The sequence below is a fragment of the Sesamum indicum genome, linkage group LG3, assembly GCF_026168435.1.
Source record: "Sesamum indicum cultivar Baizhima isolate 11 linkage group LG3, ASM2616843v1, whole genome shotgun sequence".
Classification (NCBI taxonomy): domain Eukaryota; kingdom Viridiplantae; phylum Streptophyta; class Magnoliopsida; order Lamiales; family Pedaliaceae; genus Sesamum; species Sesamum indicum.
In genome coordinates this window covers 26,486,886-26,511,772 of record NC_142659.1, presented here as the reverse complement: position 1 = coordinate 26,511,772, position 24,887 = coordinate 26,486,886, and the positions used below count along the sequence as shown (strand labels likewise).

Below are 24,887 nucleotides of genomic sequence, written 5' to 3'. Positions count from 1 at the left end.
CCGAACTCGAAGACCCTCTTTGCCCATTTACAAAAGTAGTGGTGGAGAGTTGGGAGAGGAGGAGGATGTTGTTATATTCGTCCAAGAATGTAACGTTTGCAAGAAGTAGACAAGATTGGGATGGGCCAAGGTACACACACCTCTTTGCTTGATTTCTCATTCCACGAGGTTGGAAACGGTGCCTGTTTCATTGTGAACTTCCTCAGGTATCCACTCCATCCATCATTTTAGATCTACAAACCAATAGTTTATTCATTGGGGTAATTACACTGTCCTTTTCAAAGGTTTTATGTGGTTATATATACACTCTTTATGATCTGAAAATTCAATTTTAAAATTTCTGTATTTGTTTCTTTTTAACAAATAAATTCATTAGTTAGTGAACTTCATGTAATCTGTTGACATTAGTACATTTGATACAGATATATATTTATCCCTGATTGATTTAGTTTATACTTATTGTAAATCAAACAAAAATAATCTAACCAAAAAAATAATATAAGGGTTAGAAAAAATTTGCTTGACCTGAAATAAGCATGTTCTAATATTGGCAAATTTCGGAAATTTAGTTCAACAGATGAATTTATTTGTTAGATGGAGAAAATATTAAAGAGTATTAGATGCAATTTCTTAATCTATAAAAAAATTAAGTGTAATTATATCAAAACAACCTTAGGAGAGGTGAGGACGCATAGTTGTCCCTATTTAATCTTCTCCTCATAATGTGAGGACCAAGGAGAAATTTTATTATGAATGAGGGTCTGCATGTAATTTACCCTTATATCCTTAATAGAACTCTACTGGAGGGTTTTTTGTGTCGGACAGATGATAATTTTAATGATATTAGTAAGTTTTCAAACAACGATATTATAATTGAAATCAAGTGGGATTATGGGTGGGGAGTGTGTGCGTTCTGAAATTAATAATCAGGCAAATATGTAGTGTATGATTAGAACTTGATTGAAACAAGACTGTTGTAGATACAAATAAATTCTGTTGATATTAAGAATTTTCTACTTGAATTAAATTTGATCGAATTAAATCAATTACAGGTCAGATATGGACGAACCAAATAAATTAATTGTGAGAATCTATATCTTCATATTTTTTGCTTTGGTGGTCCCCCCCTCTCTCTCTCACCATGTTTGTACTTGGAAAATGTCTAAATGGGAACTTCTACTTTCCATTAGAAACATCTCATAAATTTTATTAATATAGTAAATTCTTAAAGTGTTTGGCTAAATTGTGGTAAGATATGTTGACATAATTAAATTTTTATATTAAAATAATGGTTGAAGGGGGAAAGATGTCAATTATGTGCAAGATTGTGATATAAATTTAAATAAATTATGGGTTTTATATGGGTCTAAAATGGGTCTTTACATTTAATTTTTTATGAGTATATCAAAAGTCATTTTTTAGAAATATAAATGAAAGATGCTAATGTAAATTATAATCATGAGTTTATTATGGATCCTATACGGGTTGGTGATAAATTTTAAGTGGATTGATAAAGAATTCTATATATGTTGGTGAGGTTTTAAGTTGATTGGAATGTGTTCAATATAAGTTGGTGATGATTAAATGGGTATATTAAGAGCGTGTTTGTGAAAATTTCTAATATTAGAAAAGTGATTTTAATAAATAAAGTTGAAAGTTGTAGCAAAATCAAAAGTGGATAGTGTTTGTTAAAAAGTGAAGAGTACAAAAGTTAAATTGGATAGTGTTTGTAAAAAAATTACTTCTTAAATAAATTTAATTGGTTAAAGATCATTTTGTCGATATGGATTTAAAAAATACTATGTTTGTTTACTATTTACATTTGCCATTTGATAACAATAATTTTTTTGCAATAAAATTTATAAAAAATAATAAATTTTATTGCAATTAGTACATCTCATATTTGATTTTACAAATATTTGTCATCTATATTACTAAAATATTGAATATTAATGAAAAAATTAAACATTTAACTTAATTAATATTTTCACTATGTAATATAGTCGTTCAGTAATTTATGCATAATAGATAACCTTGCGTGATTACGAAAAATATATTTATTTATTAATCATAGGAATTTTAATTTATATTTTTCAAAGATATAGGAATAATATCCAATAGTATAAAAAATAAAATAAATAAATTTTAAAATATTAAATATGTGAAATTATAAATTTTGTCAGTGCTAAATTATTCAAAATTATTTGAAAATTCTATCAACTTTATATGAGCAATTTTAAAAGTAAATTGAAAAGGGCTAAATGGAAATAAAATTATTACATTGAAAGTAAAGTAGCTCAAAGAAAGTTGAATTTATCTAAAAAAGGCCAAAGCAGTTAGAAGCACTCAGTTTTTAGCTTTTGGCTTAAAAGTACTTTTTATAGCAATTTCAAAAATAGAAACTGACATTCCAAACATTTCAAAAGTATTTTTTTGAACTTAAAAGTTGAAAAGCGTTTTTACAAAGCTTTGCCCAAACACTCCCTAAGCATGTCTTAGTTTAACTTAATAAAAACAAGTTGCCCATGGATGTTATATGGGTTAATGACGGTCTTAAAAGTGTTAAACTCATTATTTATTTATTTAAATTTATTATTAACTGTTTTTATATTTCTAATTTTCACATTTTTCGTAGAAACACATCTTTCAAAATATATTTAGTACATTATTATTTTTCAAATTAATAAGAAACAAATTAAAGAAAAGTAAATTTTTTTATAAAATAGTCAAAATTTGCAATTCATATGCGATTATTTTTTTTTGGGATTAAATTGACATTATACAAATATATTATAAATTTTAATAAACATATCAAATATTAATATTCAATAATAATTTATAATGAACTAACATGTATTATCGTTATTGCGACTAAAATCCACAAATTAATTTTACGAACAATTATAAAGAAATTGATTACATAATTATTTGTCTCATAATTCGTTTTGAAAATGGAGTATTTTATATTACGCTACGAGCTTTCTTATTTTATGTTTAACAATTGAATGTTTAATGTAATATCATTACTTTTTATAAATAATGAATAGTTCAAATTTAGTCATATTATTTATAAGTGACATTAAAATATTATCATCTTATTATTATTTAAAATTTTAAATTTTGTAACATAAAATATAAAAAAAAACATGTCATCGAACCAATCCGATCCATTTAAAAATCCAAATTAATTCAAATTCATTTTAAACCAACACATATTAAATCCACTCGTTTGCATTCGTAGAGGTGTGCATTTTGGTCTGCCAAAATTTTTTCGGTTAAAAAAATCGAAAAAATATAATATAATAATTTTGATAATTTTTTAATTTTATACAAAAATACAAGTACCAAAATGGAATCGAAAAATCAATTTTTTTTTTAAAAAAAAAAACAAAAATCAAATCAAAAATTTGATTCGACCGGTTTAACCAACACCCCTACCCTTCTGTCATCCTAGTTTGTATGTTTTATTACCTAAATAGTTTTTCTTTATAAAATTGTTATCTAGGGATACAAATTTTGTAACTGGGATTCCTCAAATTCATCAATCAAAACATGACGCGGTTGGATAAACATCCCACAAATATTTAGAATCTTTTCCATCATGCAGATTATATTTTGGTACAAATAGAGATATAGTGAGGACAGATAGATCTTCCAGCAAAAGAATAATACATTTGTTTATGAAGATGCAGAAACTTTCCAAGAACAGTATGATATGCAAATACAATTGATCAAATTACACAATAAAAAGAGCATCTGTACTAGTAGCTATCAATGCTGCCAAATATACTACTTGAATGCAAGTTGAGAGAAACTCAAGAAGAGATATTGAACTCATGAAAGTAGGAAAGGAGTCTTGGATTAATCAAATCAGCACTCTATTCATCCTACAGTGAAGAGGACCTAAGCTAATGGGCGGCCACAGCTGAAAAAGCCTCCATGCCGTTCTTACTAATAACTTTTATCTAAACATAGGGACGGCTCTATGAACCTAACTGCTAACGCAATACTACAGAAGTAACAGTCTAAGCTTACAATACACTAACAAAGAAGCTTGTGCAGGTATTGGAATTCACCTGTGGTGAGTCGATGATGGATTCTTTGCATACTGGGGATGAGACTCTTAAAATCTAGATATTTGACTGCTCCAAAGGAACACGGACAAAGAGTCTCCCATGCAGGCTGACCACGGCTGAAGTCTGAAGTGGATCTATTCTTGCCGGTAGGTTGACTACCTGAAAACCACCCAGCACGATTTTCATCCTAAACTTTCAAATTCAAGACGCATTCACACACCAAAATTTCTTCTGCTCCTCCACCCCCAAAAAGACCCAAAAACAAAAATATAAAAAAAAAATCATAATAAATTCGCTTCTGAATTTGTCATTCATATCCACTGGAGAGAGGATGAAAACATATTCTGAAGGAGACAGGAATAAGGTTTTCTTTTTTGTTGGATTTCGAGTGAAAAACAATATGCAGTGACATTGTTTTCAGAAGTAAGAGAATACCATCTTATACAGCTAAAGTATGAGAACAATATTCAAGCTTTCATTAGTAAATAGGACATACGATTTCATCCCTCAAATTCACGCCATTATCATCAAGAATAAAGGGTCAAGGTACCTTTTTGAAAGCTGTAATCCCCCAGGGATTATCAACTTGCTCAGGCTGCCCTGTTATAACTACACGTCCAGCAGGATCAGATTGAACTCGCACCTGAAGCACCAATTAACGCATAGCATTATATGTTGTCCCAATTTACACCTCATGAATAGAAAATGCAGATACATCATATGCAATATGTCAGCTCTTAACAAAAAGGATAGAAACATAGAAAGTATGTCCATGATCAGAACGTTCGTTAGTGGTTCAGACTACAAAATCCCACCAACAAAGGAATAAGACCGGACCATTTAAAAAAGAAAAAAGGAAACAGTTTTAAGTGGATAGAATAAGCAAATAATCAAAACACAACTACTGTTCACAGAAAACAGAATGTCACGACAAATTTTTAAGTGAAGAAGAAATAGAAATACCGAAGGAAATGAAATGAGTGCATGTATGCAAACAATGCTCTAGGAGGAGGATCCATCACAAGACACTTGCTCTCAAAAGAATAACTTTAAAAAATGAAAGAAAAAAGAAAATAGTATAAGTCCAGGAACACACCTCCTCACGTAAAAGCCCTGGGACAAGAGCATAAACCTCGAAGCAGTCTTTCTGCACATATAAAACTAGTCAGGGTGTACATATTTTTTGTGCATACATGTAAATTTGCACTGTGGAAGAGACCAAATTGAAGATGTTGAAGGAAGCATACAGTTTGGCGTACGTTAATCTTCACCCAGTCAGCTGGAGGCCCAACATCAACAACAGACGCCACCAGTCTACCAACCAAATAGCAGTTCATAAAATGTCAATTGCTAATTTAAAAAAAAATGAAAGCAGCGGTTGTTGTGCTTTAAGATTCAATCAGCACTTGTGCAACAACCAGGTAATCAATTTTCATATACCAGCTTAGCAAGAATTCTTTAGTTAGAGTTATTATTAGGCGTATAAATAAATGAGTAGGCGAAAAGGAAACAGGCAGAACAAGCATGCACATCCCCATGTTCTGATTATACGAAAATTCTGCCATCACTATGCTGGAGAGTCCATACCTAATTAACCTGTGGTATCGAAAGTGTAGAGAAAGATAATTATAAATTTCTAGCACAACAAAAGATGCATTTTCATCATCTTAATTGAGACTCATAACAAACCATACCCCTCCTTTGAGTTGATAAGAGGAAGGCACTTCGCATGTATGTTTCTTTTTCACATGAACCTTAATCCAGAAGATATCAAACCAACTAGCCAGAAACAGCAAAAGCTTGATTAAAGTGTTGCCTCCTTCGTTGGTACTATATAACCACAAAAAATCCCAACCACATGGATTCAAAATGGAGGGGTGGATTACATCGATAGAGGACGGATCCAACTAAAACTAGACATTAGTTTGAATCAAAAACTACATTGCACACATATACTTATGTTGGCAGTCCTACCCTATAAAAAATCCTAAACAACAGATACTAAAGAATCTAGACTAAACAAAGCTATCATATGTTGTATAATGACAAAGAACACTTACAATTATTAAATAAAACAGAAAACAACTCAGGCCCAACCTCGAGAGACATCTTATTTGCTGATATCAGATTACCCATGTCAGAGGGATGAATTTTTTTTCAATGAGTGTACTATATAATGAAATCCAATTTGACCAGTATAAGATAGACGCAGTAGTTTTTCACTTCTGAAAAAAAATCCGAGGATAGATTATTTACAGAAAATGAATCATCGGTTACTCTTACAGGGATGATATGCATCTGAAAAGTTAACTTCAATTCCAATTTGAAACTGAAATTGCAGAATGCAATGATATGAGCCTAATTCTAACAGCAGAAAAAGAATCTAGTAACCAAAATATAACCAAGACTTAACTGCTTAGATGTTTCAGTTCGAGCGGCTTTATTTGAATGATCTACTTCACTTGGTCTCTTCTGTTTGAGTGAACCTAATCAACATATCACACACATCAAATAAGCCAACAAAATGAAACAGGTCCACATTTACACTTCCAAAGACGCTAATCTGAAGAAGAACACATAGATAAAAATATTTTAACAAAAATACTTACCAATGCTTTTGAGATTTTTCTCACGCTTTGCCGTACTGTTAAGATTCTTGTCCTACCAAAATATAATTGCATAAAATGGATAAAAATCTATGCTGCATTATGTCAACAGAAGCACAACTAAAACTAAACTTTAAGATGTTGATTCCACCATACCTTCACTATTGGTTCACCAACCTCACTGTTGCCAAAGAGGCGTTGGGCATGCCAACCTTGCATAGCACGAGCAGCAGCATCTCTTCTAGCCCTTCCCGATCCTGATCCTTGATAACAATTAGCCTGGGTAAATATTAAGTAATGAAATTCATGTTAATCTCTGATGTTTTATGATGGCAAATTATGCTTCCAGGATTATATTAACACCCCATTGCCCGACACACACACACACAATAAGTACATGTTGTATATTAAAAAGAAACAAAACAGAAGCAAAGCGGAATGGAAACTATACTTGTCGGCACAAGGCAAATTGTGGTAGACCAAAGAGAGGGACTGAGGCATATAAATTATGTAATGTACATATTCATATATACAGAGAAGAGAACATTTAAGCAACCATTTATTTCCTGATTCATAATCCTCCCCTCTTGCACAGTATGATTGTCTTATACATGATACTCTATTAGCATGCAGAAGGAATTAGTCAAACACAAGGCAGCAGTCAGCACCTGAATGTCTCTAGATGATGCCTTTAATTTGCTAATAACAACAGAAAATTCAGTAATAGTATGTGAGAGGAACTTCTAATCTTTCACAGATCTAGAGCTGCAACATTGAAGGGTTGGACCCTTTACAGAACAATAAATAAGATCAGAGCTAGACAATTAATAATTCCACAATCAGAACTTTATACTTCCATTCTCCTCAAATATCAGGATTCTTAAGCATTGCAGTTGTTGTAACGTAGATAAACCCAATATAAGCACCTAAAATATTGGATCAAGCAACATCAGAGCAGAGGAAGCTTTTCTGTTTGAAGAAAAAACTTAAAAAGAAACATGTAGTGAGAAATATTAAATGTAAACGCACCTCACCGTCAACACCAGAAGCTTCAGGGAGAGTTGCCACTGGAAGTTGAAGCTCACCGCTTTGTGTTTTATGCCTTTCAAATTCCAGAAGAGACTAATGCATACAGAAAAATAAATTAGGTCTTTGAATGTAGATAAAATGTCGCACCAAATAATAATAAACAAAACAATAAAGAACCACATAAGTGAACAGAGCAACCCCCTAGCAGAAAACATGCTTTTCATTGTTCACAATTCTTTCAAAATTGACATGGGTCAGACAGGATATAAAGTTAAAGTAATTTGAATCAAATCATCTTGAGCATGCAAAAGAACCATAACAGCAAAAAGTTATATTTCATGTTGCAAACCAGAAAGAAGCAAATTTAGCCAAGGTCTCTGCAGGATATACCAAACAGCTGCAGAAGGACTAAAGTAGATGACTGTTACGGCACAAAGAGTCAAAACAGAACTGTCACCTTCTCGTAGAAAATGCGGAATGTCCAAGAAACTGTTGTACAAGTCCTGCAACAAGAAAACACAGGAGCACATTGCTTCCACTTTCAGAGTCTACTTCATTTTAGATCAATTTTGCCGATAAGGTTGACAAGTATGGCAAAGAAGCAAAGAGAATGTGGAAGAGCAGATATCCAAAAAGGTTTTCCTTTTACACAAGCCAGGTAAAGCCACATAAGAATTTAAATACAGCAATTCTTTTTCTCAATTTCTTAAGCCATTTATGTGCTAATTCAAAAAGATAAATCAAAAGGCTAATGCCATGATGAAATTAAAGCTTAGATAAATTAGGTCCTCACAGGATATTCAGGAGAAAACTAGTGAAAAACTTAACAGGATATTCATTAATGTTTATCATTTTGGATTTACCGACAGGACAAGAGCACAATCATTTAATGACAATTGCTTGAAGCTTACAAAACCAAACCAAGTGCAAAATATCACTAGTTTAAAAACAACTTCACATTAGAAAATGAAAACACTCATACAAAAACAAGCAAACAACAATACAGTGAAAAAAAAAATCCAAAAAGAAAATGCTTACTTCGGTGGATGGAATGACTCTCCCACTTGTCTCCAGAGCTTCGACCCAGTTACCTATTCAAAATTGCACATATTTGGTAAATACGAAAACAGCAGTTGGAATATTATTGTGTATACATGTCTTTGGTACTATAATGTCAGTGTGACTCCAATAGTGCATGCAATAAAAGATTGTATGGAGGAGCTAAAAGGTTGACAATACCAATGCTAATTTCTATAATTGGGCCTAAGATGTTCTATAGTTACTGCCACTGCTCCTTAAAGTTTCCAATGCTGGAAGCATATCTACAAAATAATACTTCAAACTCGATGTGCGGGAAACATGGTTGCAAAATCTCAACAAGTTATTACCGTATTCTGCTTAATCATATCCAGTCAAACAAGAAGCTCATAAAGCCTCTTGCAATATATAGGTGCAAACTAAAATGTTGTAGTTTATGTAGGAGCAAATATAGATCGTATGCAACTAAAGAGAAAACAAACAAACAATTGATATTAGCAAAATAAGGTATCAGGCCTTGTACAGTAGCAAATACCGACTTATCTTAATATGATTGTGGACAATTTCAATGCCCATTTTTTGGATTTCCTGGAGAACTTTAAAAAATACTGCAATCTTCTCCAAAGTCATAAGTGCTTGACCATAATAATAAAGTTCTACCACCCCAAGGGACCAATCATAAACAATGCCCTGATGTGTGTGTGTGTGAGAGAGAGAGGGAGAGAGAGAGAGAGAGATAGGGATAGAGAGAGGGAGAGAGAGAGTGAAGCAAGCCTGTGATTTGGGAGGATATGATATCCACACATCCAGGAAGCAACAATAAACCTACCCTAGACTAACTAGAAGACAGAAAGAAAAATGGTATAATTGATGCAGCAACACTCAAGCTAACATGACTTTGCCAAAAGACTGTATTCTTATAACCTCACATATTAGTCAATTTGGTAATATCTTTTCCTCTAGCTGGGCACAAATTTTAGTTCTCATTGGCAAGGACCAAACGTGTATCTCTTTGAGAAAGAATTCAGCCATCTAACACCTTATAACCATTTTTAAACAATAAACTGTCTCAAATTGACAACAAGATACGACGATAAAGTGTAAGATGAGAACAGTTGTGAATACAAAAACCTTATATCTGAAGAAAATAAAATTGCAGCATGGAACGTGTTATGCTGCAATAAGGTATTAGCCCAGAATCATGATGACAATGTAATTAAACATCGTGGTATTTGATAATGTTATTTTTTTGACAATACTAGGATAAACTGAAATCATACTGAGGAAAATTCAACTAACTTTTCAAGCAAGATCTCGCACCCATGTAGATTAATGAAAGACACTGTACTTGTCTTAGATGCTTGACAAAATTATACAAAAAACATTAACATGAACGATATATGTTCATCCTAATTCAGCTTATGGAATATGGGGAATAAGAAATAATGCAGTTTGGGGAGTTTCTCATTTACACAAGTCCTTAACAGACAAAGAAATAGTAAAAGGAAACACAAAATTAAAAGACTATTAGGAATTTAGGGCATGCATACCCTGTCATAGCCTCCCAACCTAATCACCGCCCTCCATAACCTAGCAGCCAACAAAATAACAAAATAAAATCTTTACCCAAGAACAAAATCAAGTCCCCAAAATAAAATGAAAAAAACAAAATCACAACATAATCAATAACATGCTTACTTCAGGCAATTTAATGGCTGCCCATAAAATTTTGGTGGTTTGAAGTCCATTGCCTTCTGCCTATAGAAACTTTCAAGTTCCTTCATGAATGCTACTTGATCCTCTGGCGTTCCATCATCATCCTCTCCTGTCTAAATAAAAAATAAAAAATAAAAGAAAAAGAAGTAACACTAGAAATCTGCAGTAGTCATTTATCGATATCTACATTCAATGTTATAATTTTACTTATGCTGTCTTTCCGCTATTACATTTATTACCAGAGGTAGTGTTGCTTGAGTAAAAACAGACTTGACTGTTTCTCCACTATGGTCTCCAGCCTTTGTAGGAGAATATCTAACAAGGGACTGAGGTGTAGCAGCTTCATGCTGGCTTGCAAGTTCACTATCAGTTTTAGCAGCAGTTTCATGCTGGTTTGCAAGTTCACCATCAGTTTTGGCAGCAGTTTCAACAGTCTCCCCATTCCCATCAGCTTCGCGGCTAACATGACCTGTTTCCTCACCCATTTCCTTTGGATCATCTTTAACCGTTCTATCTTCCTCCAAGGTAGCTGCATCTTCCATTTCTTCATCCTCACCCTGCACTACCTCATATAGCTCAGCATTCTGTCTTTGAGCAGCTTCATTAGCAGATAATCCAGTTTGAAGTTGCTTGTTTTCCTTAGGATCATTCACAGCATCAGTGTTTTCCATCATTTTTCCACCATCGTTAGCAGATAATCCAGTTTGAAGTTGCTTGTTTTCCCTAGGATCATTCACAGCATCAGTGTTTTCCATCATTTTTCCACCATCATTAGCAGATAATCCAGTTTGAAGTTGCTTGTTTTCCCTAGGATCATTCACAGTATCAGTGTTTTCCATCGGTTTTCCATTATCATTAGCAGATAATCCAGTTTGAAGTTGCTTGTTTTCCCCAGGATCATTCACAACATCAGTGTTTTCCATCGTCTTTCCATCATCATTAGCAGATAATTCAGTTTGCAGTTGCCTGTTTTCCCTAGGATCATTCACACCATCAGTGTTTTCCATAGTCTTTTGAACCCCCAAATCATGTTTAACATAATCTGCATCTTTGCCAATTTCTTTGGGCTTATCCTCTGCAACATGTTCATCGGATTTTTCCTCCACTTTCCTCACATGATCTTCACCCTCCATGTCATTCTCAGAGGACTTCTCTTCCATCATCCCAACATTAGTAGCATTTTGTTCAACAACTTCATTTTTTGCATCAGTTTGTTCCTCCACTGCACTCCTAGCAGCAGTTTGCTCTTCATCCTCAGTTCTGGTGTTAATTAGCTCTTCATTCTCACTTTTGGAATTGATTTGTTCACAGCCGGACCCGTCAGCGATCATTGGATCATTGGTCTCACTCTTAGCATCAGTTTGGTCTTTCACCTCAGTCTTAATATCAGTCTCATCCTTATCTTCATTTCTAGACTTATTTATGTCCTCTCCACCATCCTCCCTTTTATTTTCAACCCCTGTGACAGCAGCTGCACAGTGGAGTTTTTCTCCTTCATTTTCGACCTCAGCATCAGTCACTTTACTTTCCGACTCTTGAATAATATTTCCTGAATCATGAGAGAGTTTTTCGGCATCCTCCATCTCTACATCACTTTTGCTCATTTTGATATCTACTCAAAAAAATTGTATTGCGGCCATCAGGACATTTTCTTGCATATTCTTTTCAAAATCAGGAAAAAGGAAAGGAAATACGCCAAACCCTCATGCAAGACCACAGAACGAAAACCTAAATGCAAACTCAAACCAATACAAACGAACTTCAATTGGCTTTTTATCTTCCAAGTGCAACATTACCATTTTAAAACCCTAATTCCACTTAAGAGAAAACGAAAACTTGAAATTTTTCCCTTGCATGAACCAAAACCCACAACCATGTCAGCAAAACATGGGAAATACGAGACAAAAATAAATAAAAGAAAATACTGATTCTGCTAAAGTTAATTTCCAGATTCACACAAGCGGGAACCGATCAGTTACATTCCAGAAGCGCATACCAACATGAGCAGCAACCAGACACACAAGAACGAACACTTGCCTCAAAACAACACGCAACGCCTGCGGCGGGCCAGAGCTTGGACAGACTGAATTAGCGGTGCAGTAAAATCTACGATTCGGCTTGTCTTTCCCAGTTATTACATCAAAATGAGGAGACAATGCACAGCCTGCAATTTTCTTTACCCGCGTCCGCAATCCCAGTGCTGAATTCGGTAGAACCAAAAACAGGGGGAATAAATTAAAAAAAAAAGAAAATCAAAAAGAGGAACTCTTCATTTACAAGGTAATTGAAGAGCACATGAGTTTGAAAATGGGGAAAGCTCGGAGGCGAGGTAGAGAGAGAAAGTATCTGCCCTGCAAACGCCAGGGGAGTGGGGGGGGGGGGGGGGCGAGAGAGAGAGAGGCCTCTGCTTGTGCGCTTTCGTAGTTCAAAAGAACGGGTTTGGCTCAACGATGTAACAACACCTGGATATGTACTCTTTGAATTCTCCATTCTGCCCTTCTAAATCAGTTTGTAACGGATGGAATTGCAGAACTCTCCTATTCCTATAATTCCCATTCTACCCTCATAATTTTCCCACAAAATTAAAAAAAAAGAAACAAAATGTTATTTGGATGGAAGAAATATTATTTTGTATTAAAAGATTTGAAAAATATATGATTTTGAAATATTGCTATATATTTATTCTATATAGTAAGTTTCATATTATTATACGATATTATAATGGATAATAAATTAATCACCTTTAAAAATGAAAAATTATGCTTTCTTTTATATTTCTTTTTGGAATTACTCTTGCTCTTCTTTTAAAAAACTCGAAGTTGTAATCGTATCACTTTCATTAAAATTTGAACTAGGGGTGTTCATTTCGATTAATCGGATTGAACCGTATCAAAATTTCAATACGCCAATATATTTTAGTATTTTGTACATTAATTCATTATATGTTTATTTCTTAATTAAATTTTATTTTTGATAAGTGAGAACTTTAGATTAAAAGTGGAGTACAAATTGATTTAAACCCTCCATGAAATTATATCGCGTCTCCATGTTCACAAGCTGGTCATCACAGCCAAGACAAAGAATTTCCACGAATTGCCGGAGAAACTCTTCACAAATTATTCTCAATGTCATATGTTACACAAAGCAAGAAAGTCTGAAACCATGAACACAAAAATGGGTTCGCAACCGTCGTCTGATCCTTCTAAAGAGTAACAAACTTTCGTATGTTGTTAGTTTAATTAGGTGACAATACAACACTGAATCTCAAAACGAACTTGGTAGGCATTAGCACCACATTAAGTGTTGCCGTAGCAAGAGAAGTAGTATGTACTTCTAGAAGGGAGTACCCCCAGTCGAAGGTGACGACATGACAGAGAGAATATCAGTCACAGAAGCCATGGCGCTCAGAGCAGCTTTAAGAACGTCTTGGGAACATCCTGGTTTCACTATGGAGCGAACCTGGAAAATGAAAAAAGTGAGATTAAACCATTATTCAAGAAACAAAAGAAACTAAATAAAGATGCAAGAGGGTCGTCGCATCTGTATGCAGCCAATTGAGAAATGATGCAAGGATTAGAACAGGACTCATTGGGGAAGAGCAGAACCTTGTCGAGATGTTCTTGCAATTTCTTAATGCGGCCCATGTAATCCTGATCCTCGACACAAAGGGATACGGCCTTAGCATCAGCACCAGGACCATCAAACTGAAGGGGTCCTGGGTTTCTGTAGACATCGTTCATCAAAAACTTGATGGCATTTTGCCTCAACAACCTAGCAAAAAATGTTAACGCTGGCTTAACAGAAAGCACGAGGTAGTGTTTCGTCACGGATAAAAAGATAAAAAATTATAAATAAACCAACCCCCAAATATATATTTTAGTTTGAGAGAACAAAGCACAGGAGAGAAAGACAAATAATGACATACTCGTAAGCTTTGCCCTTCAAATCGACAGTTGCTGGATGCAAAGCTGGTTTTCCAAGGGTTGAAGCCCCATGACCACGACCGTAGCGCTTAACAGTCATCATAGCCTGAGATGTAAATAATAAGTTAAACTTTCACTGGATCTTTATGAATTTCATAGATTGGGAGAAGAACAGGACATGTGGTGAAAATATATTGTTCAGTAATTCTCCAGGTAGAATTTGCCACAAGTAACGAGTGATAAGAACAAAAATCATACTGTTATAGGAGCAGCACCACACTTCCACTTGTTCACAGGATTCTTCAAGTTGGTTACAGTTGCCATATAACCATTCAAACCAGCCGCAAGAATGTGATAAGCGATATGACCAAGCACCTGTGATAACATTATTATTACTTTCACTCTTCTGGCTAACAAATCCAAATTTCATTCTTATAAGAGAGAAATAGGAAAAACTCCAAAAACGAAGCATGCAAGTCCCTAGCCCCTGAAAAATCTAATCACAAATATGTATTATGGGACAAAACTCTGTCTCCAAAAGAGAGTACGCATGCATGCTTGCACAAACAACACACCCCTTCCCCCATCCCACCCAAAACATCAGCCACAGGTTCAACCACCAGAGCACTACCCTGATGCTGGCCCTAATACTCCCACCACAGCTCTAACTTTAGTTGTAACAGTAAGAAACAAAAGGCTAGAATTTAATCAAAAGCAGAACTCACATAGGCATAATCACAATCAAATTTTGAGGGCAAAGATCCCCGAGCTTGATAACCAAAGAAATGGCAGATGGAGTTAAATTTCTTTCCCTTGTAGGTTCCTTCTTTCTGCACAAAGATACAGTTAGATGCAACAAAATACCAATCTAAAAATAAAAGGAAGTAATTCCAGTCTAAACAAAACAATGTGAAGTTGAGATTGAAATCAATAACCCAAATCAGTTGAGACAACTTGGCAAGAAGTGCTTTCTTCTGAGAAATTCTCATACCAAGTAACAAAAGAAACCAGTAAGCGGAGCAGGAAATCAGACAGATACTCCATACATATAAAAGACAATGTAAAGAAGATTTTTGACTTGATAGGACAAACTGGAACTAATATCCATGTAGCCAATATCTTCCCAGATAAGAATTAAATGCTTGATAGACCAAAGTTCTCTTGAGTTTGAGAATGATATACTAGTTATTATGGAGAATGGATGTGCACAAATAGTTACTTACCAAGCGTTTGTTCATTTCTGCTTCAACAAGATGAGCTAGGAGTTTTTCCGTCTCAATCTGTGAGAGAAGATGAAAAATAAATTTTACTTGCAAAAAAGAACTTTGACAATTTCATATTTTGCTAAGATTAAATAGCAATATCACATGCAATTACCTGAGATAGCTGTGCGGAATCATCGGATTCTGGGTGAAGGAGGAGCTACAACACAATATTAACTTCAGGGTTAGCAAGATAAGACAGACAAATAAAATAATCTTAACAAAGAAATACATTCAGAAGTACCTGTTTTCTTATAAATGGTGGCAGGAATTCAAACAATGCAGATGCCCACGGAGACAGTTGGGCAGAGATATTATCAGCAGAGACACCTTGCCTGAGCAAACCATGAATTTCCTGGGAGGTACAATAATTGGAAATGGATGCATGACAACCTTGCACACGTGTAAAATGAAACTACCACAAAAAATATCTAAGCTCTCAATGCTCCAGTTTTCTCTAAAGAACCTAAGCTCCCAAAGAGCGCTTTAATTTGGGTTAGGGAGGCCAAAGGCTCACTAGGTGTACATAGATATTTTGAAGAGCATGTGAAGGGTACGGGGCAAGTGGAGAAAACTAACTGAAGAGCATAAAGCCAATTATTACCTGCAACAGTGCAAAGACTTCAGGAATGCTTTCTATGAGCCCCTCTGGCAATAGGATGACGCCATGGTATTTATCTGAAAAAAAGAACCTGTCAGGAAGCAATGGATAGCTACAAACACTTCGAGACTAATAAGAACCCTGATGAATTCTACCTTGTTCAGCCCTAGCTTGAACTGCATCACATATTTGCTTAGTGATGTCAAAAAGTGTAAGCTTTGATGCAGCCACCTCTTCAGCAAGAATCACCTGCAAGATCATAAAAGCTCCTTAAATAAAAAGAATGGATTTTGACATAAACTGACAAAAGCAATCATACAAACCATATTGGGATGAGACTGGAGTGTGCACTCCAGTGCAACATGAGATGCCTTCCGCCCCATGAGTCGGATAAAATAATAATACTGCAAGTAGACAACGAGAGAAGGAAAAAGAAAAGGGCATTTAGACTCTGTGAACAAGACTGAACATGAAAAAGAACCATGCAGAGCACATAATGTCTTCCAAAGACAAAAAGCACTAGCAGGTAGCGAGTAGAGAAGCCAGGCACTGATGTACAGAACCTCCAGAAGGAAATGGTGAAGAACAAGATGCAGGAGTACATAGAGAAATGTATCATTTACCTTCTCTGCCGAGAGTGCATCAGTGCAGACATTGCTAATAAGCTGGGAATTAACCTGAAATAAGTAAAGGAAGCCCGAACATTATTTAATTTTCTAAGAGGAGAATAGCCTGACATTTTAATATTTTTGGGGAGCTTTTAGCTAAATATCATGGTAACCTACAACAAGAGGTACCAAATTAATCCATCAAGGATGCAGTCAAGGAAGCTAATGCACATAGATGTCATGCCTTATTATAAGAGATAACGAGATGATACTTTCTCTTATGCTAAGTCAAAACAAGATCGTTCTTCAAATCGATGTCCATGTCCTTCCAAGCGTCGATGAATAATGGAAAAATAGTAAAATGGCCATAAAAGTGCAAAAATTCATACGAGCTCGCATTACAATCTTGTTTTAACACCCCACAGCCAGAAAGGGGGGAGGGAGAGAGAGTTGTAAGAAAAAGCAAGCCAGGCAAAACAAATTAATGAAGACAAGAGACGAAAGAATGTATACAAGAAATTGGGAACAGAGTCCATTACCTTACATATTGTGTCATAACCCACATTTGTCTCAACAAATTGGTTTTTAAGATCTCCATTCAAAGTAACAGGAATTCCCACCACCTGTAGATATTTACCGTAGACTATGCTCAGCAATAGTCATAAAAAATGACAAAAGCCATATGAACACAAAAATAGACCAAAAGTTGATGGTTAAAGACATATAACCTACATAAGACAATTTAGAACATTGAGGTTGAGGACCAACTAAAAAGTGAACTGAACCAAACAATATGTTCAATCAAACCTATGTATTATGTAATATACCTTGGTCGGGCACTTCCTTTCTGCAAAAGTTTCTGCAAGCTGGGCTGCGTCTGTGTTTGATGTCACACCTTCACAAGCAAAACATAGGACTGTCAGGAAACTGAGATGACATACATAGCCTTCAAAGGCCTTTAAGATCATTACAAGGATACCTCCAATAATGACGAGCGCGTCAAGTTTCAAAGCTGTGCATGCATTAAGTGCTGCATTTACTTGCTCAGTTGTTCTAATTTGATCTTTTGTCCGTCCCAGCAAATCATAACCACCTTCACAGCATAAGTCATATCAGCAAAAGCTAATCTGAAAATTCAACTTCTATGTAAGGATATACATGTCTATTATCATAAATACCTTGATTTTTGTAGGTTGCAAGAATCTCATCAGTAACCTCCAAAGTTTTCTGTGCAAATAAACCTTCAGAACCACCTGGTACACACACAAATTACTTTAAAATGTTAGGGTACCAACCCCAAATGACTTTAAAATGTTAGTCTTAACTAAAGGTAGATCTAATCATGTGTACAAAAGGGGTTGCTCATGCAAGGAAATTACTACAGAAAAATGCTAACTGGCTGATTAACCACAACAGGTATGCGATCACATGCAGGCCAGAGAACTCCAAGCCTAAGATTTGAAGAAGATAAGGGAACACCATCAATCAAACAAAATAGATTTGACTCCTTACCCAAAAATCCAAGCAAAACACTTTCGGGGTTGTGAACTTTTAGAGCTTCCAAAAGACCCCAAACAACATTATGTCCTCCAGGAGATTGTCTACCACAGAAAACCACTCCTACCCTGAGATGGAACCAAAAAGTAATTTAACTTGGTGGAAGATACATAAACCTTGTAAGCATAAAGTTGACATGCAAATTAGGTTTGCTATAAATTTTGATAAAAACCAAATACAATTAGCCAACAAACCCATTAGATAATAGAATTGCACAGTGGATACCTAACTGCGGGATGCTCGGTAATTATTTGAGCATCAGGAACCTTAGCAGTTGCCCTCAGGAAGTGTGCTATAGGTTGACCATAAGTGTGAGGAAAAGACCTACTTATGGTGTGAGCGCCGGACGGATCTGCAGCTATGGTTGCATCACCAAACTCTACACGTACCGTAGTTCCCTGTCCATTTCAATGGCAGAAGTTGTGAAAAGATGAACTGAAGACATTAAAGACCATGTTCAATCACGTAAAAGTACAAAGTAGTAAAGTACATGAATGGCTTTTGCATACATTTATAAAGAAGGCATGTCTACGGGATAAAAATTAGAACTTGAACACTTTAGAGCAAATACAATCATAATATAGTAGACCCAAACTAAGCCAACAACTACGTTCAGTGAAATGCTTGAGAATGCGACGCACTTTTAAAACAAAAGATAAGTCAAGAATTTTACTTAAAAAATGTAACATAAATGTCAGTATTTATTGAGGCTAGACAATAGACCTATATTAATCCAAAGAAAAATAAAATTCCAGCAGCGATTTACTGTACATGGAAGCCACTTTTTTGCCATGCTAACCCCCTCGTTTGTCTACAGCATACATGAGCGGCAATTAATTAGCCTTGTACCGAACTACATCAATCTAAAAAAACAACATTAAATGTAAAAGTACTGCACAATCGACAACCAAATTATCCATTATTATCAGGCAAAATGTTCCAAATACTACAGGCTCATAGATCGTAGCAAAGAAAAAAGTTATCTTCTCCTGCCAAAACAATTCTGACCAAAACACTGACTACTAAAAATCATAGGCTAGTAAACTTCACGATCCTTCACATTTATTCTACCAAACATAAAAATCTTCTTCTTTAAAGAAAAAAAAAAGAAGAAGAAGTATCTCACAGCATGATGCTGAATAAAACAAGGAGACACGTTGCATCCAAAGTGCATGAACGACACAAAATAGATGAATCCATCAGATCCAATCACATCAGATCTAGTCCCCGTGGACGTCAGCATGTACAAGTGGCACTAAAACCATCAACTCCACAAAAATCCTCACTAAATCTCAATTCACACAATCAATCCTCAGGAATCAGGCAACCAAACAATGAGTCCTACACCGCAACATCAAAACTGAATGAAGCACACAAACCTGCAGGCAGGGCGGGAGTTCGGGCTGGTACTGAGATCGAAGCTTCTGCAGATCAGAAAGCTCCCTTGGTATTCCGAAATCAGAATCCATCTCCTCACCAGATTTTCCTCTGTGATTCTCAACTCTGAACTAACTGTGAATACACACACGCACCTACTACTTCACACCTTTCTCCTCTGCTTTCTCTCTCTCTCACTCAATGCAAATGTCCGAATATATATGTTATATATATATATATATATAAAAGAAAATGGGAAGGGGGCGGAGCTACCAACCAAGCCACCTGTTTAACCTTCCGCGGAGCGCTGCCCCTTGTTTTCGCGTAAATAACACTATGCCCTTCTCCCTTCCTCTCCAATTGACTAAATTGCCCTCCCACTATTTGTCACTTGTGAGGAAACAACTCTAGTCTAAATTTGTTTGAATTTAATTCCAATAAATTTACATAATGAGTGAATTACTATACAAAAAATAATTACATGAATACTTACTCTATAATTAATTTAATATAAATAACTTTGATCCATACAGTAGTATTTTCACAAGTTTATAAGGTTTAATATATACAAATTTTTTTAATACATATAAAAATTGGCAATCGATGGCTCAAGTGGACAATATGTAAGAATGCTTCCTTTCTCAAATGGAATTGAGGTTAAAAAAGAGAGATCCTCTTTTTACAATTTAGAAAAACATTAAATGATACGAATAAATTTGTCATTTCATGTCAAATTAAGTCAACATATCTATTTATTTTTACACAAAATCACATACAAGATATAGGCGAGTTGAAAATTGACTACATGTTTGATTTCAATTCAACCAAAAAGCGTTTCTCTCTCTCTCTTTGCAATAATATTATAACAAAGAACTGAATTTTGACAACAGAAAATTTGATTCAAACCAAAAACTATAAATTTACAATTATGACAAACGATAAGTCTAAGTGATTTATAATCTTAAAAATCTTATATCCTAGACATTAAAGACAATACCACAAAATTCGCAAAAAACGTTGAGACCATTAACTGTCTCAAACCCAATGTATATTGGCACACATCATCTCCTCAGGTCACATTTTGTGTCTGAGTTTATCTTCAGTGAATATTTGGTGTGATCCGCTTACTTTATACTACCTAAAAAGACTTGATTCTCTTTTACTCTTGACTTGATAATGACCGTAATTCAGCTGAAAGAGATTCACGTTGCGGTTGGTAATGTATAGACTAATTTACCTTCTTAAGCAAAACAGATTGAATGGAATCATCCAATAGAATATGCTCATCCTTCAAATTAAAATGACACTTGGGCACCGAATATTCCCAGTTACCCATTCCTTTACCATTTTACCACACATACCACCATAAATTGATATACACCAATCACAGCAAACTCAAAATCGTATATCATGATGGAATAATTTGAATGGACCATTTTCAAGTGATTATATAAGCATCGGTGAAAATATGTCTTTTCTTTAACTATTAAAAGATGAAAATAGAACGAGTTTGAGAACTCCATAAGACCTAATCTGCTTCTAGAGATGCTATCCATTTGTGATATACTATACCATTTACACATTATTTCAGTTGCATCCATCTGCATGCAACCGAAAGGAAGAAAATCACATTCATCATTGCATGATTATCGCCATGCAGAGGGAATTTGCCAGATTGGGATTGGGGGCAGAGATGCTTTGGAGTTCACCAACTCTGAGATTCGTCAGCTGGTGTGAGAAAGGCTTACAGACAGCACCGTAGAACAGCGATTTTAAAAGCTAAGGAGTTGAAAATAGATAAGTAGTTCTCCATATTAGTACATTAACATGAGATGAAAAAACCTGGTTCAAATACATATTCTGACTCTTAATCTACAAAACTACTTTTTATTGTGATAATTGATATCAAGGAGGGAGGGAGTGGCAGCGCAACTAGTAGGAAACTGTTGCTAATGGGCTTCATCCCAGAAGTTATATTAGAAGACGGTGGCCTCTGTAGCAGACAATAACTTCATCCTTGATCTTGAAGCTTTGCATCTCTTCCCCATCATAAATGAACGAAATAAAACCTTGAAATCATTACTTACTGCGTTTCTTGGAGCCACGCTTCCCCACACAGTGATGCCTGTGTTTGCCAGAAGACCCTGTCCCAGAGTTGACAGGAGCCGGCTGGGGAGAATTAACAGGCATATGATGCCCAGGAACCCAAGCAGGGAACCCAACAGCAGGGATTCTGCATATACAGCAGATACCATTAAACCCACCTCTTCGTTTTTAAGGGGAGAAGAGGGTGAAGTGAATAAATTATAAAAAGAACAAAATGCACGTCTCTTTGAGATGCCAAGATCTATCACAGCCATATATAGCATTGCCATTACGCAATAGCAGTTTGAAGCAAAAGAACTGAAACATGAAATTCAATACAGTCCATAGCATTTCAAGTGATCAGAATAAACATATAAAAATGCATGATACTGCTCTATATGGACAAACCACAGACTATACACATAATTCATTTCCCTTCAAACGCATTCATCACTGCGGAGCTTATTATGAAGCAAACATACCCTTATAATAGCATTTCATGAAATTAGTACTTTGATCAGCATATAATATTCTATAACGGCATAATACAAAAAACAACATAGATAAGTTAAAATCCTTACCCAAAAGGAGCACAGCAGACTCCTGCTTGGACATGGATGCATCAAATGCCTTCGTATTGTGCAAGGATAGCCGTAATGCTTGATTCTCAGCAAGACAACACTGGAGCAAAGCCCCCAGCCTCTTGCATTCTGCTTCGTAATACTTGCTCTTCATCTCAAGATCCCTCACATACATCTTCTTCCTTTCTCGTGATCTCACCGCTGCATCCCTATTCCTCATTTGCCTGGAAGACCATATGATATAAACCCAATTATGCACCTTCACACAATCAAACCCGCTCCCTCAATCTCCTCCTTGCGAGAAGAGGCAAAACCATAAAAGGAAGCCCAACAACAAGATTTGTCAAACACTACAAACGGAATGCCTTAGACAGACTCAAAATCATGTAAAGCAAGCGCTGATGCCAGCTTTAATCAAAGTATACATTTACATTCATATAGATACCAATAGCCATTTTCAAAAAGAAAAAGAACAGTAAATACACCATCTCAAGACATCATTCGACTGTCAAATTCTATGTACATCGCATATACACACACGACACAGAAACAGGGACGAAATATGTACCATGGAGTGCTAAAGAGCATATCTGGCGGTGTCGGCACCACTCTTTTGATCAAGATTTTAGATTCATAACAAAAGGTAGAATATCCTAGAGACTACAGAATCAAACAAAAATAACATGAGAAATTACTCAGTATAACAGGTAATGAAATGCCTTTCACGCCAACTATACAGGCCAAATCAAATGCATCTAAATTCAGCAGTTTCCTCCAACAGATATCCAAACGCAAACAAATGACAATTGACAACAATTAAACATCAATTTTGGGTACAACTGAAGCTGAGAAATGATACCTCTTGCGTTTCTTCGCAGCGGGATCATCATCATCATCTACAGCGTCATTGTTCTCCTCTGTCTGCGGACTCTCCACCCCATTCTGATGGAGCTTGTCTTCATCTTTCCCCTCTTGGTCCGTCTCCACCTCAACGGACTCCTGACGGGGCTTGTCGTCATCTTTCCCCTCTTGGTCTGTGTCAACCTCCAGGGACTCCTGATGGGGCTTGTCTTCATCTTTTCCCTCTTGGTCCGTCTCAACCTCCACCAACTCGGGGCTGGGAGAAGAATCCTTAGACCGATCCGACCCGGGCCCGGGTGACAAATCTAGAAGCACCTCCGACAAAAACCCATCAACTATAATCTCCTGATCTTTCTCCTCTGCATGATTACAGTCATCGCTCATAAGATACTGCTCTATGTCATCAATGGAGAAAGAAAGACCCGAATCAGGCGAGGTAGAGACCCCATCCGCGGCGGGCAAACCGCCGAAATCGAAATTCAAGTCATCGGGTATGTTTTCGAACAGCTGGTCCCAGTCGATTACTAGTTCACCTTCCACAAACCCATCATCAACCATTACAGCCAGATTGAACACGAAAAACAGCTTTGCAAAGACAAGAAACTAAAAATAAAAAAATAAAGGAATAAAGAAAAATGTTCAGAGAGCGGAATTTACAAGAAAGATGAAGAAAAGGGGTTCGGCTATCGCTGTGAAGAACAGTCTGAGGTTTGGGTTTCAGAGTTCTTTATGGAGCAAGCGCTGGAGAAGTTGCCCGGATACTTCCCGCTTGCTTCGCGGGCAAGGAGAAGTGGGGAATGATCTGAGCCGTCCATGTAAGACAGATCAAACTCTAGGCATTACGGGGTGAGAAACACGTCATTCAGCCAATCAAAAATCAAGGTCCCAAAAGTGGTGTAGTGCACCCACCAGTAAAGTGAGGGAGCTCCCCGGTTCAGGAAACTCCAAACCAGAGTCGTGGTTAGTAGACATGAAATGATGAAGTGCGATTTTGAATTTGAAGTCATGAACTGTCTTAGATGTATCAACGTGTGGTAACAACTCTCCCTGCACCTCCATTCACTAAATATCTATAGTTGTTATTTATATATTTTATCACACTTTAAAACAATTCCGATCTGAATTTTACTCATTAAATTTTTTGTTATATTTTTCATAAGAAGTGTGATAATTTTTCTTTTTTTTAATTTTAAATTTACATCAAATACAAATAATAGATTTTTTTAAAGAAGCAATTCTACACGTTTTTTGTATGACTTCACCGATAAGTATAACTAAATTAATTTATTAAAATATTTTTTGGACTTGTGGTCAACAAAATAAAATTTAGTTGAATTTTTAACTTGGCAAATTAGTCATTGTTGAAATATAAATAATAATCTTAACTTGGTTAAAATAATAGAGTGTTATTAATTAATATGCACTCGAAATAGATTTGAGATATGAACGAAAATTGAAGAATTGATAAAAAAAAAAATTAAGTATGAAAAACATGTTTTAACTTTGAATATCTTTTTTTTATTTGTTTGAACTTGCATTCAATTTCATTTGATGTTCTTTTTACAAT

General features: G+C 35.5%; 3 protein-coding genes across 3 annotated transcripts; all 3 read right to left on the bottom strand.

Annotated features, from left to right (window-relative positions):
• Positions 1-3,843: 3,843 nt before the first annotated feature.
• LOC105158859 (ARID/BRIGHT DNA-binding domain-containing protein) lies at positions 3,844-12,858 on the bottom strand. Its single transcript, XM_011075753.3, has 14 exons — positions 12,503-12,858; positions 10,705-12,077; positions 10,448-10,578; positions 10,300-10,339; positions 8,750-8,802; positions 8,169-8,214; positions 7,712-7,804; positions 6,839-6,961; positions 6,686-6,737; positions 6,490-6,562; positions 5,324-5,390; positions 5,173-5,223; positions 4,627-4,719; positions 3,844-4,235 (listed from the first exon to the last, which is right to left on the bottom strand). The coding sequence occupies exons 2-14, from the start codon at positions 12,067-12,069 to the stop codon at positions 4,131-4,133; spliced, it is 2,292 nt and encodes a 763-aa protein (XP_011074055.1). The 5' UTR covers positions 12,070-12,077; positions 12,503-12,858; the 3' UTR covers positions 3,844-4,130.
• Positions 12,859-13,548: 690 nt separating this feature from the next.
• LOC105158858 (Phosphofructokinase family protein) lies at positions 13,549-20,058 on the bottom strand. Its single transcript, XM_011075752.3, has 19 exons — positions 19,796-20,058; positions 18,642-18,814; positions 18,372-18,484; positions 18,038-18,112; positions 17,839-17,952; positions 17,687-17,754; positions 17,399-17,482; positions 16,875-16,928; positions 16,575-16,655; positions 16,407-16,500; positions 16,255-16,328; positions 15,895-16,005; positions 15,766-15,810; positions 15,612-15,668; positions 15,114-15,218; positions 14,647-14,763; positions 14,391-14,494; positions 14,071-14,236; positions 13,549-13,924 (listed from the first exon to the last, which is right to left on the bottom strand). Exons 1-19 carry the CDS (start codon positions 19,883-19,885, stop codon positions 13,799-13,801), a joined length of 1,851 nt encoding a protein of 616 aa, XP_011074054.1. The 5' UTR covers positions 19,886-20,058; the 3' UTR covers positions 13,549-13,798.
• Positions 20,059-21,563: 1,505 nt separating this feature from the next.
• Positions 21,564-24,107, bottom strand: BZIP60 (basic region/leucine zipper motif 60). Its single transcript, XM_011075751.3, has 3 exons — positions 23,319-24,107; positions 22,460-22,683; positions 21,564-22,026 (listed from the first exon to the last, which is right to left on the bottom strand). The coding sequence occupies exons 1-3, from the start codon at positions 23,876-23,878 to the stop codon at positions 21,770-21,772; spliced, it is 1,041 nt and encodes a 346-aa protein (XP_011074053.1). The 5' UTR covers positions 23,879-24,107; the 3' UTR covers positions 21,564-21,769.
• Between the last annotated feature and the right edge of the window lie 780 nt (positions 24,108-24,887).